Source organism: Neopelma chrysocephalum, unplaced genomic scaffold, assembly GCF_003984885.1.
Source record: "Neopelma chrysocephalum unplaced genomic scaffold, ASM398488v2 Primary Assembly neopelma1_86, whole genome shotgun sequence".
Taxonomy (NCBI): Eukaryota; Metazoa; Chordata; class Aves; order Passeriformes; family Pipridae; genus Neopelma; species Neopelma chrysocephalum.
The window spans coordinates 436,004-450,917 of NW_020897748.1; the positions used below are offsets into that span (position 1 = coordinate 436,004).

Sequence of the window (14,914 nt, forward strand, 5' to 3'; positions counted from 1 at the left end):
GGAGTGCCCTGGATGTTAGGAATCTGCTGCCCAAACTCTGTCCAGAGAAAGCTGCCTTTGCAGCTGTCAGAAGGTGATAAGGCTCCTTCTGAACCAGGTAGTGTGTATCCCAAATTGACCAGGTGGGTCCATCCAGAAGGAATATGCAGTATTTCTAAGCGCCTTTCAGCTCAGGGTATGAGACAAACCAGAGAACCGAGCACAAGTGCATGAGTTGTGTGAGGAACACTGATAAAATGGTACAAATGCAAGCAAAAAGAAAAAAAAACCCAGCAAGAGCCAAGTTAAATAAATCTTTTTGTAGCTGTTACTCTTTGGTATACAGACAATTGCTATATATATATTAGCATAAATAATGGTTTTTTTTCAGGAACTCATGTTGGAATTGCATAACTACCTATATGTTATTTTACCATCACCTATATGTTACCGTTAGAAGTTATGGTATGTTCTCTCTTCTATTATCAGGCCAAGGTACTTCCACGGGGAAATTTTTTGTAGCACGAACCAGCACAGGGACCACAAAAAGCCATTTTGAAACACACTCAAACCACAGCTTCCCATACAAGGTAGATTCACTGCTACATTGGTACATGGTTAGCTGATGATAATATTTCATTGCACAGCTTATTAGTTGCCCATCTACCTACCAGAACTATGTGGTCCAAACAGAAGTTTAATGAATAACACTGTAAAGACACCACCCATTTGGATTAGTTACTTAGAAAATAAGGACTTACTCATTGGTAATTTATAAAGCAAATAGCAAAACTGATTTTTTTAAAAATTGCAATAAGGAGTATGAATGAATGGCTTTACCAATATCACTTCTGTAAAGATAACCTGTGCAGAAATGTAAGATACAGAATGATAGATAAGCTTTTAAGGCTTTTATTTGCTAGATAATTGATCACTGAAGTAAGCTACATTTCAGATCTTTCTTGGGCCCTATGCATTTCAGTGTATACATATGATTTTACAGAGAATTACATGTTGTAAATCACATTCAGAGCTAACTCTGATAATAAAAATTGAGGAACCCTTTTTTAGGCAGTCAAAGATAAAAATGCTTTTCAAGGAAAAGTTAGTTAGCTAGTTGGTGTGCAAGGGAAAACTCAAGCAAAATAAATATAGGAATATAGTAACCCAAACAGTGCTCAGATATTCTGGCCTTTGTATGAATTATTTGTATTTGCTCTCCTTGCTCCTAACACCAGTCATTAAACAAATAAAAAATGCAGTCATAAAATTAAAATTGAAGATGAGGCCTTATCTGGAGACCTGAGACTTGGAAAGGAGAAACAAGGTACGTGGCTCTCTGCCAGATGACAAGCAGGCAAGCATCATTCCATTAGGAAGGATGTAATGTCACTTAGAGTGGTGCTGGCTGTGGATCCCCGGCAGCTGCGCTGGACTGTTCGCTCGCTTGGGTACTGCTTCTGATCAGGAGGGGTTTATAGGCTGGCTGGAGCAGACTTTATATCTCAGATATTCGTAGAACCATAGAATGATTTGGATTGGAAGGGACCTTAAAGAGCATCTAGTTCCGCCCCCTCCACCATGGGCAGGGCCACCTTCCACTGGACTGGTTGCTCAAAGCCCTATCCAGCCTGGCCTGGAACACTTCCAGGGATGGGGCATCCACAGCTTCTCTGGGCAACCTGTTCCAGTGCTTTCCCACCCTCACAGTAAAGAATCTCCTCCTAATGTCTAATCTAAACCGACACTCTTTCAGTTTAAAGTCATTTCCTCTTGCCCCATCACCATAGACCCTTGTAAAAAATTCCTCTCCAGCTCTCTTGTATTGCCACTTTCTGTTCTGTACAAGAACATTGTAGCCTGTTATTGGTAATGATAAAACCCCTCCAAAGAGGCAGTCCTTTTACTCTCCCTCCTCATTTGCTTCAGTCAGGAACTACCTTCTGTGTGCAACAGCCGGTTCTGGACTAATCTGCTGCTGCTAAAAAAATTCACTCCTTTTCAGCTGCCCAGCAAAGCCAAGCATGGCAGAGCCCTGCTGCTTCCTATGGAGAGAAGGACTTGGGGTCAGGGCTCTTGCTTTAAGGAGCAATGAGCATGGCAAGGTGTGGGGAAGGTTGTGCAAAGCTCAGATGACCCCCAACCCATGACACCGAGCTGCCACCCTGGTCCCGGGGACTGTCAACACCATCAGCTGTCCTCTCCCCACTGCCCTCCAGTCAGGGAACTGGGACAGTTTGGGTCCTGGATCCTCTTAGAAGACCTACTTTACATATCATAAACATCGTGTTCCTCTAAAGAGATATGTAGTAAGATATCAAAAGATACTTCTGTTCACTGTGCTTCTGCTGATAAAATAACTACTGTAATTGAAATCTGCATTTAATAAAAGTTCTCATGCATGGGGACTTCAGCAGCCTACTTTGTTTGAACTCTCTAGTCTTTATAGTCACTTTTTTCTTACTAATCTCTTATCTCTGTTGCATTCTACTAACAATATGGGAACTGATGGTTAGCCAAGAAATACCTTTTATATTCTGTTCTCTGGTTTAAATGACATTTGGAATTTGGGACTCAGCATCACCAAGTCATCTGGATTTTCTCCTGTGTGGTTTAATATTGCCCTGAAAATATTGAAACTTATTCTGTACTACAGGGCACTTTGAGACACAATGAGTGATCAAAGAGCTCCTCATAGGAGAACGAATTATCAGCTATCGGTGACTCAGGGATGCTGCCTCTACTTAGGTTGCTACTCCATGGCACATGTAAAAGAAGGTAATTTGCCTTTGGTGTGCCTTGGGACAAAAGCAGGTGCAGGGACGATTGCTGCAGAGCAGCAGAAGCATTGTGATGTACTTGTTGCACAATGACATGTCAAATCACTGAAATCTAGTCCAGTTCATTTCTATTTTAAGGATATCATATAGGGAGTGGGCTGGCAATTTGACTTGATGTTTGTGTTGCAGGATCTACTTTCTAAGGCTTAGACAGAGATACCAGCTGTGTTGTGAGGCATTTTATCCTTGTATCTCAAAGGGTTTTAGAGGAAAAATAATAGGATCTTTCACTGCCTTAAACTTACTTACAGTAAGCAATTAATGTCTAGAGGATGTCATAGAGAAACTAGATGAGACAGTGATTTAAGTTTATATTTCTTTTACTAATTGGTCTGTGTAATGGAAAACCTCAGAAAGTAAGATCACTGAGCAAACTGGGTAGCAAAACTCCAATAAAGCTCTGATTGATTCTTCTGGTCTTGTGAGAATCGACTGACCAGCAGAATTGGTCACTCTTCAATTTCCCCTCATCTTCTGCTTCCTTAATAAGTATTTTGAATATGTGGGTTAAAAAATTTAGAATATTGAAAGTGCAAGTTAGACAGTGTTGAACTATACATTCATCGAAGGTCTGATGCCTTACAATGTACCAGCTAGTGGAATTCCATTAAAAATATAGATATATATATAAATGGAAACTTCTATAGTTCAAATCATCTTATTGTAATGCCACTTTGCGTCAAGTGTTCCTTGTTTCTGACCTCATTAGGTGTGTCTCGTCACTAGATAGAGTGTTACTAAAGAGTTTTAACTTAAAAGCTGCTTTGATTAATGCTTGGTTGGACTGAGGATTTATTGTGTAGGATTAACTAGATTTAAAGATGGCAAAATGCCATAGTAACCTTAATACCAGACTTTAATGAGAAGCAGAGGTAAACTCCAAGGACCTTTATGATTTTTAATATGGACTAAACTCATGAGCCTATTACCTTAATGTCCTGTCCTATTTTATATACAAGTATTCCAATAATTCCTATAGAATAGTAGCCTAGTCAGTGTATTATGTATATATACATATATAGCTGAAGTATACAAGCCTATATTTTCAATGAATCATAAATTTTGATAATTTTAGAATGAGATTTATTCAGTGTTATTATGAAATAGAGAAAAACTCTTGTAGCTGATCTGAGTCTTTTAAATTAAGAAATAATATGAAAATATGACAAAGCTGGATTGGCAAACGTTTGTTCCGTTTAGCAGTGTACTGACAATGTAGATGAAAAATGTATTTTCACATTTTTATGTAACCTGCTAATTGAATTTCCTTTTACTGTCTTGTTAAATTCATTTGGTGCTCCTGAAAGTTTACAAAGTTGTCACTTCTAGAGTTTAATAACCTTATTTTTTTACCATTGATCACATATTTTAGTATATGATACTGCCAAGAAAACCCAGACCATTCTCACACCTGACAGTATTTGGCCGTCTCCTTAAATCCTACTAGACTTGATAGGATTTAAGCATATACTTAAAAGGTAATGCATTGCCCAATGAGGGCCTTTGTATCTGACGTTTTTTCAGTCCATGATATCTTTGCTGAGATAACTGAAGGGCACTGATTTATTATTAGAGCTGAAGAGGAAAAACTTCCCCATTCAAGGAGCTTGAGAATTTTTTTCCTGAATTGATCCTGATTTCCTGAATTTGGTTATTTTTCAGTGAATTTCCAATAGTAAGAAGTATAAAGTGTAATTTTCGTTTCTGCCCAGTAATATACTGTGAGAATTAGACACAGTGTACTAATAAGCAGTAATAACAGTTCTTCACAGAGGTGGTAATGTTTCTGCCAAAGCATGTCAGATGGCATCCAACCAAATACTTGGGCTGTAATGCCTGATTTCTCGTTGAAATCACAGATATATTGGACATGACTTAAATAGGATTACTCACTCAAGCAAATTTACGCAAGGGTCTAAGGCATATATCCAGTTTCCAGTGAGTTAGGAGTCTACATACTCATTTGGCTCTGAGCCTTAGGCACTTGCATAACGTTGCTTGTGCGACCTGCCCTGCCAAAAACAAAACCTGCATCAACATGGTTACTCATACCAGCAAAATTGTGCCTGTGGACAAGTGATGACAGTCAGGGATCCTTTTTTATCACACTGAAAACTTGTGTTTTCACTGAGATTGAAGCTCATTAGCCAGCATTACCTTTGCAGTCCCTATTGATAATTTCTGTAAGAATGAGCTGCTTTTGTTGTTTTGTTTTTTTTTCTAATTTCTGTATTCTTTACTCAACTCATTGTTATGATTTGTTTTTCTTTTTTTTTTTTTTCCAGGGAGAAAGCCAGCAAAAACAAAGGACAAAAAAAAGAAGAAAAAGAACTTGATGGAAAGGGCTCAGAAGCAGCACAGCATCTTTTTAGCGACAGATAAAACAAGCCAGTAAAGACTTGATTTTCTTTAATATATTTTTTTTGCAAAGTGCACAAAAGCTGCTATATGCTCCTGCCCATGGATGCACTACAGTTCAGCTGCTTTGACAGTATTGGTGGCAAATAACTTGTGAAAATAAAGCCCACAAGCTTGTTTGTTTTATTTATATATTTTTTTATTTTATTTTTTTCCTATCATTTTTGACCTGAAGACTTCAAGGTCGGAGCACACTGAGTTGAATCAGTGGAAGTGGTCCTGAAGTGCATCAGAGATAACGTTCTGAGTGCTTGGTCAACATGATGACCAGGAAAGAAATCTACGTAGCACCATTAGGCGGACTTGTGCATATTTAAATAAATAAAAAAAGGAAGTCTTGGAGGTGTAGGTACTATTGCATTTATGGCCTTTGTTTCCTATATTTGTACATTTCAAGAGTAAATGAATATGACTTACCTACTTAGTGTTAATGTACATTGTTCTCAGCACCTGTTACATCAAAACAGTTGTATAATAAAACTGCTTTAAGACAATACGCCACAGGATTCACTGCTTAGACTTACAGAAGCACAGCAGACTATGTGTACATACTACTCTGTCTACATATAAATGAACATATTTACTGTACATCTATGCATCTTTCTGTATAATACTTTATATGTGTTTAAAAGTATGTCCTGTTGGTTCTAGTAATATACTTTAATCCAGTAAATGTTTACTTTTTACTATGTTTTAAGTATCTTCTCATATTCCTCAAGACTTACAAACTGGATTTTTTTTCTCATTTGCAAAGGACACTCATTTACAAAACTACCTTGCACTGACCCTCACAATGGAGTGTCAGCTCTGAAGTATACTTGCCAGACTAGTCCACAAATATTTTATGCTATTCTGTACTCCTATCTCAGCCCTCATGTATTTTGTCTCAGAAGAAGAAGTGTAATGTTTTTTAAGATGAGGCACAATGATGATAGATATTTTGAGTGTCAGGACAGAAATTATATGTAAAGTTCTTGGTATCTAAGATTGTATGTGTAGTTTGTTGATTTTTTTTAAAATATAATGCAGTGTTTTATTTCAGTTAGTCCTGATGCAGTCAGATACAGAAAATAAATACCTGAATAGGGTATTTACATGAAAAAGTTGCATGAGGTCAACACTGTCCCCCTATTGCCAGTTATTTGCAGAAGTTTAGCAAATTTAATCTGCAGCTGGTGTTTGCTTTGGGTTTTTTGGGGGGGATGGGGAGTGGAGACAATTTTCTGTGTAGGACGTTAAAATGGCTCAGGATGTGTAATTTGGTAATCTAGCATTATTGGACTATCATTCAAGGAGATTTTTGGATACCTGCTGGGAAAAGCTCACACTAAAATGGCTGTCATTTAAGATGTCTGAGAATAATTAGAGAAATTATTTCAGTTCTAGGACTAAAACTTGTATATGACCTACACAAAAAATGAAAAAGCAAAATAGACTCCAGACCTTCACAAACCTCATTTTGACGTATACTTTAGAAAAATCCCACAAATAGCAGTTTTAGTTTTATGGACTATATGCTTTTCAAATAAACTAAGGAAATAAAGCATCTATAAGCACAAATGTATCAGTATTTAGCTATGACAAGTGTTGCTACCGAAACGTGCAGTAGTTAGACACATATGAATGTTCCATAAACTGCTTGTGGACTTCCACTTAACTGTGAGATTTTCACTATATGTTCATATTTACCTAGAGCACAATGATGTTATGGACAGTAAGATTGTTCTGATCCTGGGCTGCTATTTTGGACATAAAATGTTCACTTCAAAAAAAATATTAAAAGACAATAGGAACTGTAGCTGCCTGTTTGCTTATTGGTTATCAAATTTGGCTCTAAGTGCAGTGAATGCCCTCATACAAGCCTTTCAATAGATGTTACAAATATTGTATTAGGCATGTCATGGAAAGAATGCTACAAAATACAATAAAATGATGTCACAAGCTTCTGAGTAAAATATTTATGGTCCTTTTTAATTCAAATAGTGTATTCCTTTGGAATTGTGTACACATAGAAGAATTGGAGAAGGTGTGTGGATGCAGATTTTCTCCAACTGGGGTAAAAAAATATGAGGGTTTTCCAAACAACTATTTTGTTGATACTTAGGTTTGAAAAAACACTGAGTGTTAGATATACATTGATTTCTGCTGTCCCAGTCACCTTCACATTCAGAGTTTCCTTGAGAGTGTAGGTACAAGAAAGTCATCCCTAGGTAGCAGGTGCCCTTGTGTCTAGTTCCTTTTTTGTCCTGGGCATCCTGCCGTTGCCTGGTGGACCCTATCAATGTATTCATAGCACTGGGGTTTTTGTAGGATCATACTTCTGAGGTTAGAACGGACTGTCACTTGGACTTTAGGAAAAGGGTTTTCACTGAAGAGGATGTTTGGTCACAGGCTCCTTGGGGAAGTGGTCATGGCATGAAGCCTGTCAGAGTTCAAGCAGTGTCTGAACAATGCTCTTAGTAATATGGTTTAGTTTTAGGTAGTCCTGTAAGGAGCAGGGAGTTGGACGCAATGATCCTTATGTGTCTTTTCCATCTTGAGATACTCTATGGTTCAATGAATCGATGACCTTGAGAGATCATCTAGTCCAAATCTCTGCTTGAAACAGTGATAACCTTGAAGTTATCTTCAAACAGATACTATTTCTTGATAAAGAAGATAAGGTTTAAAGCCGGATAACATTAAAATAGCCTGTGCCCACTCTGCCTGTTATTTTCTTTAAATTTTATCAGAAGCAAGCTTGTAAAGATCTTAGTTCTCTTCTGGTAAGCAACTGTCCAGGTACAGATGCCACCTTTTTCCCCTTTCAGAGCTGTTACTGCTTTTTGAATCTGTTTCTCTCAAACAGCAGAGGGATTCACAGCAGTGGAACTTCTGCATTCACAAGGCTTTTATGCCCCTAGTTTAATGCTTAGCTATTGGAAGTCTATTTAAAACTACAAAAGATTCAAATCAGTAGGATAAAGGACATATATATGCTGTAGTCATTGGTTTTAAAAAGGCGTTGCATTGCTATGATGAGCAGAAAGTGCTTTTTCAAAAGCATACCTTATTTTATATCTTATTCACCTGTCCCAGAAGAGACAATTTCATACCACACTGTGTATTTAGGATCTCTCTACTCTCAGTTTGACTTATATGTGCCTCTTTAAATTAAAAAACAAAACAAACAAAAAAAAGAAGAAAAGAAAACCAACCCCAGGTGCAGAATTAATGCAATTATTTTGTGGCTGACTGGTCTTTATTGCACTTCAGCTGTTCTTGCCAGTGAGAAATTTTTGTTATATGTTTCTTTTCTTATTCTTGGGAGGGGGAAATGTTGCATTCCACATCATGGTAATGCAAACCTTCCATATTACAAGTGTCAGTATAAGGAAATTGTTCTTCTCTTACACCTATATGCTCAATATGAAGGAAGAGTGAATACTTGTAGAATTTACATGATGTCTCCATTTATCAGTATGAGTTTTTGTTACAGAAAAAAAAATATATTTTCATCTGAGTCAGCTAAAACCAAACCAAAAATCGATTAGATGCCATGCTAACTCTTCAATATTTTTAAGAAAATAAAAATATTTGTAAAATCTTGATTGAAAGCTTATAAAATGAGAAGATAGATCTTTCCCAGACAGATTAAGATCAAATTCAGTGATTCAACTTTGTTATACTGATGAAATAGAATATAGAATAAAAATAACTGGATATTACTGGCACAAGTGCCATGCTTTTTTAAGTGGGTAATGCCACTGAAGGCTGATGCTACCACTTACCAGAAGGTATGAGTTTTTTAATTCAAACTGCACATCTCTCTCTCTTCACCAACAAAATATATTTGTCTTTTGACACCAGTTCACTTTCACTTCCAGTGGTGTAACCCAGCATGAATTCCAGTAGGCTCTAGACTGATGTTATTTTGGACTGAAACCAAGAAGAACAAAATGTACCCTTCTGAAAGTGTAACACACAAACCACTGTCGACTTTTTGTTTAGTTCTTTACTTAAAGCTCTGTGCTGAACCTGGCATTATTTCTTTAATGAGAAGGCTCTTTCCAGGACTGAGGAAAGGACATTATCTTTAGGAAGTAGTATAGCAGCCTGATCTGCAATAAAGCCAGGAGAAAGGCAGCCCAGAGTTCGAAGTGCAGTTCCTCTCAGGAGTGAAAAACGCTATAAGAAAAATATGACTAGAGAGAGCATCTGAAGTGAAACCAGCTTGTAGCCAATTGCCTAACTCTTCTGGACTTCAGCTGGTTTTTTTAATTGCAAATTAGTTCTGTTTATGTCTAATGAACATATGTCTTCAACCCCAGTGAAGCTGTATACTTACTTAAATGGCCAGTAATGTATCTGTGGTGGTGCCAGCTGCGAAAGTGCTGCCCAGCCTCCTTGTTTTCAAATGTATCTTCAGTGACACTCATGTAATCTGATGATTTTAACTGGGCAATGCTGTTGAAACTAACTAATAGTTCATAGACTGCAAATGAACAGACACTGAAAATGGGGCTGTTTTGTTTTTCCCTGTCACTTTGCAAAATAGAAATTCAGCTCAAGAAAGCAAACAGTGGCAGTTAGAAGATATATCTTGGCTTGCAACTATTTCATAGCTTCTCCTCAGAATTTAAGGCGGCTTTATGAGAAAAAGAAGAGTTAGGAGGGGTTTGTTGGTTTTGGTTTTGGATTTTCCCTGAAGCCTCTTTTTTTATCAGGTACTTCAGTGAGAGATTACGTTTGCTTTCTGAGTGGACTTGGTTGTCATTTATAGAAACTAAGGCCCACAACTGCAAGGGGGCTCCTCATCTTTGCTCCAGAATTGTCTTTTATTTAGTTGTAGTCTAGTAGTAGGTACATGAAAAATCTCTGGGGCATGGAATGCAGCCACGGTATTTCTTGTCGTGGTTTGGTACTCTCCTTTTGGCCTCGTTCCTTGTTGTGCTGTAGCCTGGCTTCAGCAGGAGCAGTGAACAGTATTTCTACCATAAATGTCTTCTAGTCTGAATATTCTCTTGGCTAGGGCATGTGGTTTCTAACTCTAAGGCTGACTCTAGTAATTTATTTTGTGGTCAGATATTTTCTCTCTAGAGAAAGTTAAAGAGAAGTTCAAGGACTAAAGGTACATAAACAGATGATGAGAGGAATAAGCAAGTATGTATCCTCTCACAGCCATAATCTAAAACAGGAATAGGTAAGTGTATAGATAAATATAATGACCATCCCCGATCCAGTGATTGCAGATGCTGAGGGCATATGATATGAATGAACAGCAGATGATGGCTCATTCCTTACACAATATTGCCCATTGCCACTATTGAATGAAGAATATTAAGCTATTGGTTTGCCCTATTAGAGTATCTTTTTTAGGCTTTTATGTAAAGGTATGTAGTGTTTGTTGCTATACTAAGAGAGTTTAGATACCAGTGTTTCTGCCTATTTTTTTTTCTTCATAATGAATTCATAAATTCAAATCAGTTCAATCGCAGTTCAATGCAATTGTTCAAAATCAAAGTCTCTGATCAGTTCTCTTAGCACAGTTTGATAAAGACAGTCAGTAACTTTAGCAGGGAAGGTAAAATAGATATTTTAATAAATAAATACAATAAAAACAAACAAACAAACAAACAAATACACCTAAAGGTGTATTTGACTTTGAACTAAAACCATGACAGTTTATGTCAAGGTGATAGCTCATATAAACTTGGCAACAGAAAGAAAGAATGTAGAAGAAACATTTTTCACTTTTAATTTTGTATGCAGTTATGATAAAGATGTATGAATGCTGAATAGCATTTTAAAGATCTGTAGTGATATGAACAAAATTATATTTCTTCTGTATATAAGTGACTGCAGTTCTGCAATGATGATTGAACGAGGCAATAATTCTTCATTCTTACTCTTATTTTGGTTTTACTTCTCCTTCATGCAAACAGTGCAGCACAAAGATTTTGGGGTTTTGCCTACGCTTTCTTCCCCTCCCTCCCCCTTCTCCCTGGGGCTTCCTCTACCATGATTCAAGGGATTCCCACAAGCTTTAAGCTGCAGATGCTCTGCAATATGCAGCCGACTTGCAGATGTTTTGGCATGTATTTCCAAGTTATACAGCCAGGCACTCTGAAGAAAATCCAGATGTTATTCAGAGAGAGGGAGTAGGTAGCACATGCACTCTAGAAAAGTATGTTAATTCCTATTATTTCCCTGGTCAGCTGCATTCTTTGAGGTGTGATATAAAAAGAAAGGGCAGATGTATCATCTGGGAAGCTTCCAAATCCACTTCTTAGAAAAGTAGTGATATTTGACCATACTGGAATTGAAAAATATTACTGTGTTTTTAAGCAGAATGCTACCATTCCTGCTGAATAGACAACTCTACCACAGAACTTCATGTCACAAATTATCATAAACTTCATGTCACCTTATCAAAAACCAAAATTATATTTTCCCTATTAAAATGGCATATTAACAGATAAAAGTATAGACGAAGGCTTCTTGAGCAAATAAAGGTCATTTAAGACTGATGGATCCTTTCCTAACAATGAAGATGGGGTGTGCATTTCAACCTGGACTATTGTATCACCAAGGCATTATTCAAGACCCCTTTTGAAACCTAGGATAGATTTCTTAAATTCTGGAATAGGACTTGAAACACAGAGCAGGACAGTTTTGATTTTTTCAGTGCAATATCATAGAACAGTAGAATGGTTTGGGTTGGAAGGGACCTTAAAGAGCATCTAGTTCCACCCCCTCCACAATGGGCAGGGCCACCTTCCACTAGACTGGCTTGCTCAAAGCCCCATCCAACCTGGCCTAGAACACTTCCAGGGATGGAACATCCACAGCTTTTCTGGGCAACCTGTCCCAGTGCCTCACCACCCTCACAGTAAAGAATGTCTTCCTAATATCTAATCTAAACCTTCTCTCTTTCAGTTTGAAGCCATTCACCCCTTGCCCTGTCACTACACACTCTTGTAAAAGTCCCTCTCCATCTTCCTTATAGGCTCCCTTCAGGTACTGGAAGGCTATAGTTATGTCACCTCTAAGCCATCTCTTTTCCAGGCTGAACAAACCCCGTTCTCTCAGCCTTTCCTCCTGGGAGAGGTGCACCATCCCTCTAATCAACTTGGTGACCCTCCTTTGGACTCACTTCAGTATATCAGGTTATACAACTAATTCCAGAAATGTGTGGTTTATTTCATCTGAGTTAGTCTTAAAATAAGCAAGCCATTCATTCTCTCCACATCCAGCTTTTGGTAGGAGTGTTTTTTCCAACCTGCTTTCACCTGCCTAACTATTCCAGCGGAAAAATTGTCCACTAGCAGTGGTGGCCCATTTGGAATGCATTTGCCAAGCAGAAGTCATCTTCCTTTTCTACAGCAAATTTTATGCAATCCCTGTCTGTAAACAATTCAAATGCTTTGAGGGTAGATCATGATCCGGAGCACAGAGGTCTGAAGGCTGATCAAAAGCAACAAGGCCTTTTGTATACACAGTACTGAGTTTGCTTTCCACCTTCTTGGGAACTCAGAAAGGGTGGGTTGATTAGGCATATTGAAATGTCCAGAGAAACTGGAGAAAGTGAGACTGTAAATTTCTCTGTGGTGGTGTCAGTTTAAATGAAGTTCTTTGTCACTTATAAGTTACATTCAAAGCTAAGTACATGTGTCCTCTGCTCTGTTAGTTATGTGCTATTCCAGTTCTGTCAAACTATGAAGGTCCTCTTATGCTGATTTTTGCAATTTGTTGTTTGTAAAAATGCTTTTGTTGAACATCCACCAAAGAAAAGAGTTGCATTGAAGGTTTTGTTGATGAAAGATCTCGAACAGAACCAAACTGTTTTAAAAATGACACCCACACATTTTCCACATGTGATCAACTATGCAAAGTGCACCACGATCACCAAATTGTAATTTAAAAACTCTCAAAATTATACAGTTACCTTTACATGAAATGAAGAATATGTGTCCAAGTGAGACTGTATTATATACAATCCTGACTTGTTAGAGCTTTGCTTAGTCTAACCTAGCCTATTAACAACACTTTTGTCATCCACTGGATATGGAGCCCAACTAAGTGTATGCTAAGCCTTTTGTAATGTAAGGGAGAATAGCTACCTGAAAGGAATACCTCTGCACATATTTGTTGTTGTGAAGGCCATGTGCATATGTGCCATGTGCCATGTTGGCCATGTGCATATGGCCAGAATGAAGGGTAGTGCACAGCCAGTCATTTTTAATTATTGTATAAATGTGTTTTTACAGTTGAGGTGGTACTGCTGAGGACTGACTCACAAGCCTTCTTTAATCTATGGTAGCCAGACTCATTGGAATTCCCACCTATCTTCTCCACAGACAAAAACTTCCCTGTCTGACCATCCAGGAACCATTCTGGCAGTCATTCTTACACCATCTGAGCTGGGATTGAAGCACCTTCGCTGCTACACACCCCATACTCACACAGTCATCGATGCCCGATGCTAGGTTTCCCATAGCAGAGTCTCAGACGTCCAGATTCTTAAAATAATTTTATCATAGTGCAATAACTAAATAACAAAATAACAGCTCGATCTGAGTGCCTCCAAGGAGGGACCCCAACAAAGGAACTCTACAGTCTAAGCAGGAAAATCTCTGGGTCATCGGCTCCTGCCCTGTCTCTGAGTGCCCGCTCCCCTAGCTGGCACCACAGATCCTCGGGGCCCTTTGTTGTCCAAAGGGTCAGCAGTTCACAGCCCCTTGCCTCAGGCTCAGACTCCTGCTCCCCAGACCTCAACCTGCAACTTGTAGTGCAGCTGCACACCGAGCTACCTGCACTAAATTAATTCCTCAACAATTGCCATCAGCCTTTGTCCTGAACTATGTTTGTTGAGACCCATGCACATTCATCTAAAATTGAAATAGATGGAAATGTATCTGTGTTTAGCAGTTTATAAATTACAACAGCTCAAACCCAAGTACTCTACCATGTAATGTACTGCTATGTTGCATTAATCTTCAGAGTGGAACTGAGAGTGATGTCCAGGTGCAGGGATCTTCATTAGATCTTGCAGCTGAATCTGTAGATCTTGCTGAGGTGAAGGTATCAGACACCACTGTGTTCGTCTTGTTTATGAGCTCCCAGAAGGCCTGTAGAGACTTCAGTGAATCACCAGGAGTTTGAGCAGGCAGAAATCTGTAAAAATACAGACTTGGCTGCTGTATAAAATATCATCTCATTTTTTTGAGAAAATTCATATTGGTCCTCAGTCAGATGCAGATGAAGACAAAAACAAACACATTCCAAATTTTTCAGCCTAAGCTGAAGAACAGTATGATCTTAAGGCAGCAAGAATCCTACCCTTAGACCTCTTGGAAGCTAACATCAGATGTAATCAGAAGCACAGGCTCACAAGTGCTATTAGTCAGGGAAATCTCTCTGTGGGTAGATACTGTTCAAACTCAGACTCTCAGAGCAAAGAACATCTAACATGTGTGTTTTACTTACATGTTTAACAACTGTTTAATAGCAGCAGTAATAAAGATATGATATGTTGTATGCATTGAACTGAAAAATGGCAGTTGCACAGGACATAAATCTTAAGAAGAATGGAGGACATCTCACAGGCTATGACCAGCTGAATCTGTAGAGATATTCAAGATTATGCGCCATATTGGGAAGCATATGAAACATTTAGATAAGAAAGATTTGATACA

At 38.2% G+C, this 14,914-nt stretch overlaps 1 protein-coding gene across 2 annotated transcripts in view; it reads left to right on the top strand.

Annotated features, from left to right (window-relative positions):
* Window positions 1-5,731, top strand: part of RSPO2 (R-spondin 2) — a 104,923-nt gene extending 99,192 nt beyond the window's left edge. For both annotated transcript variants that reach the window (XM_027692537.1, XM_027692538.1), the window contains one exon: window positions 5,105-5,731. In XM_027692537.1, the coding sequence (XP_027548338.1) occupies window positions 5,105-5,214 (110 nt within the window). In that variant the 3' untranslated portion in view covers window positions 5,215-5,731. The remainder of the gene's footprint in view (window positions 1-5,104) is intronic.
* Window positions 5,732-14,914: the final 9,183 nt, after the last annotated feature.